At 27.1% G+C, this 1,678-nt stretch overlaps 1 protein-coding gene across 1 annotated transcript in view; it reads left to right on the top strand.

The window, feature by feature from the left end:
* LOC119679494 (titin-like) overlaps nucleotides 1-140 on the top strand; it is a 40,204-nt gene extending 40,064 nt beyond the window's left edge. The window contains exon 11 of the mRNA XM_038091881.1: nucleotides 10-140. Coding sequence (XP_037947809.1) covers nucleotides 10-140 — 131 coding nt within the window. The remainder of the gene's footprint in view (nucleotides 1-9) is intronic.
* The last annotated feature ends 1,538 nt before the right edge of the window (nucleotides 141-1,678 follow it).

Genomic DNA, 1,678 nt, shown 5'->3' on the forward strand with positions numbered 1-1,678 from the left:
TAAAACCAGGTAAAAATGGTGATTTGTCTAATGAACGTCCACGTCTTGGGCGTGATGATTTACGCCATGGGACAATATTGGATTGTGGCTGCAGGGATTTACTGCGTATTTTTGTCTTTTTCGTTCGAGAGCGACCTTGATGTGGAGCTTGTCCATTTAGATCCAAATATTGACCATATTGTGGTGGCTGTTGTTGTTGTTGTTGTTCCGGTGACTCGGGTGAGCTATCTTCCTTACCAGACGATGAAGTTTCTTCGACAGAATCAATCGTACGCAATTGATAAGCCGAGATACGTCGTTCTAAAATATGATTAAGAAAAGATTAATAAAATAATATATAAATCATATAATTGCATTTTGGTCAATAAATATTTATTATTTAAAGCATAATATAATTATACTCGTATTTATTTAAAATTTTTTTTTGAAAAACTATGACATATAGCAAGCAATATTTATGTAAGTTAAAGGCCTTGTACTTTTAAATTTTGCATAATGATTAGTTTTTAATATAATATAATTGTGCTATTATATATGTTATTTACATAAAAATAAAAAAAAATTAGTAATATTTTTTTTATATTACTACTGATTACAAAACATCTTACGCTATCATATCAAATGTTCAACTCAGTTTATTTTGCTTAATTTCGTTCTAAATCTTACAGATTTAACAGTTTGAAAATGTTATTTCTTAATTAGCTTGAGTTTTTTCACAGGCAGACAGTCCTTTTTTTTGCATAACATATCCTTGTTTGTCGCCACTATTTAAATCAATGGGTCCCAACGGGTGTTTCGCGGACCATCTGTGATATTATTTAGGATGTGTTTAATGTATTCATTTGCATTTGGAACTTATTTGAAACCCGTTGGGACTCATTTGTACAAAATGAGATCCATGGCGCCGGTGTAATCTCATTTGCGCATATGAGATTTTGTATGCAGAAATTAGTCATTTGCTTTTCATTTGTGATTTTTGACCCAAATCAATCATTTGAGGCCAGTGTTAATGCTATATAGTACTTTAATTTATGGAAAAAACCCGTAAAGATCAAGAAACAGCATGATCTTAAAAATGTCGTTTACAGGAGATTTAATAAAAATGATAAAATAATTAATATATAAATAATCATATTTTGGTATTTTAATGTATATGGCGAGCAGATATATGTTTAAATTTGAACAATTACAATAAATTTTAAATCAGTTTTATTATAATGATAGGTGTTTTACATATTCAATAATTTGGTGTTCTTGATTTAAATAACTTATGTATGTTATCCTATATTTCAATATCTAATAATCAGTTTGATGTGAAAAGTCTGACCGTAGTTGCATTATATATTCTTTATATATTCTTTTTAATCGGACAGAATATTATCATTATTTTTTTTCATATTTTCTGGTCTTCTGATAATAAGATCTCTTCTATATCTATTAATAATAAGTATGAATTGAGTTCATAAAAAGTATTAGCATTATGTTTGAATTTTTTTATTAATATCAATAAAATGTTTTTCATCATATATACTTATATATGATTTATAAAACATACATACAATTTTAAAATAAAAAAAATTCAAAATAAAAACCTTAAACTTGACTGAACTTGAATTAATATTGAAAAATAACCAAATATCTGGCACATCCAAGGACGTTAATTTTTCATGTTTTTTTA

This window comes from Teleopsis dalmanni, chromosome 1 (genome assembly GCF_002237135.1).
Source record: "Teleopsis dalmanni isolate 2A chromosome 1, ASM223713v2, whole genome shotgun sequence".
NCBI lineage: Eukaryota > Metazoa > Arthropoda > Insecta > Diptera > Diopsidae > Teleopsis > Teleopsis dalmanni.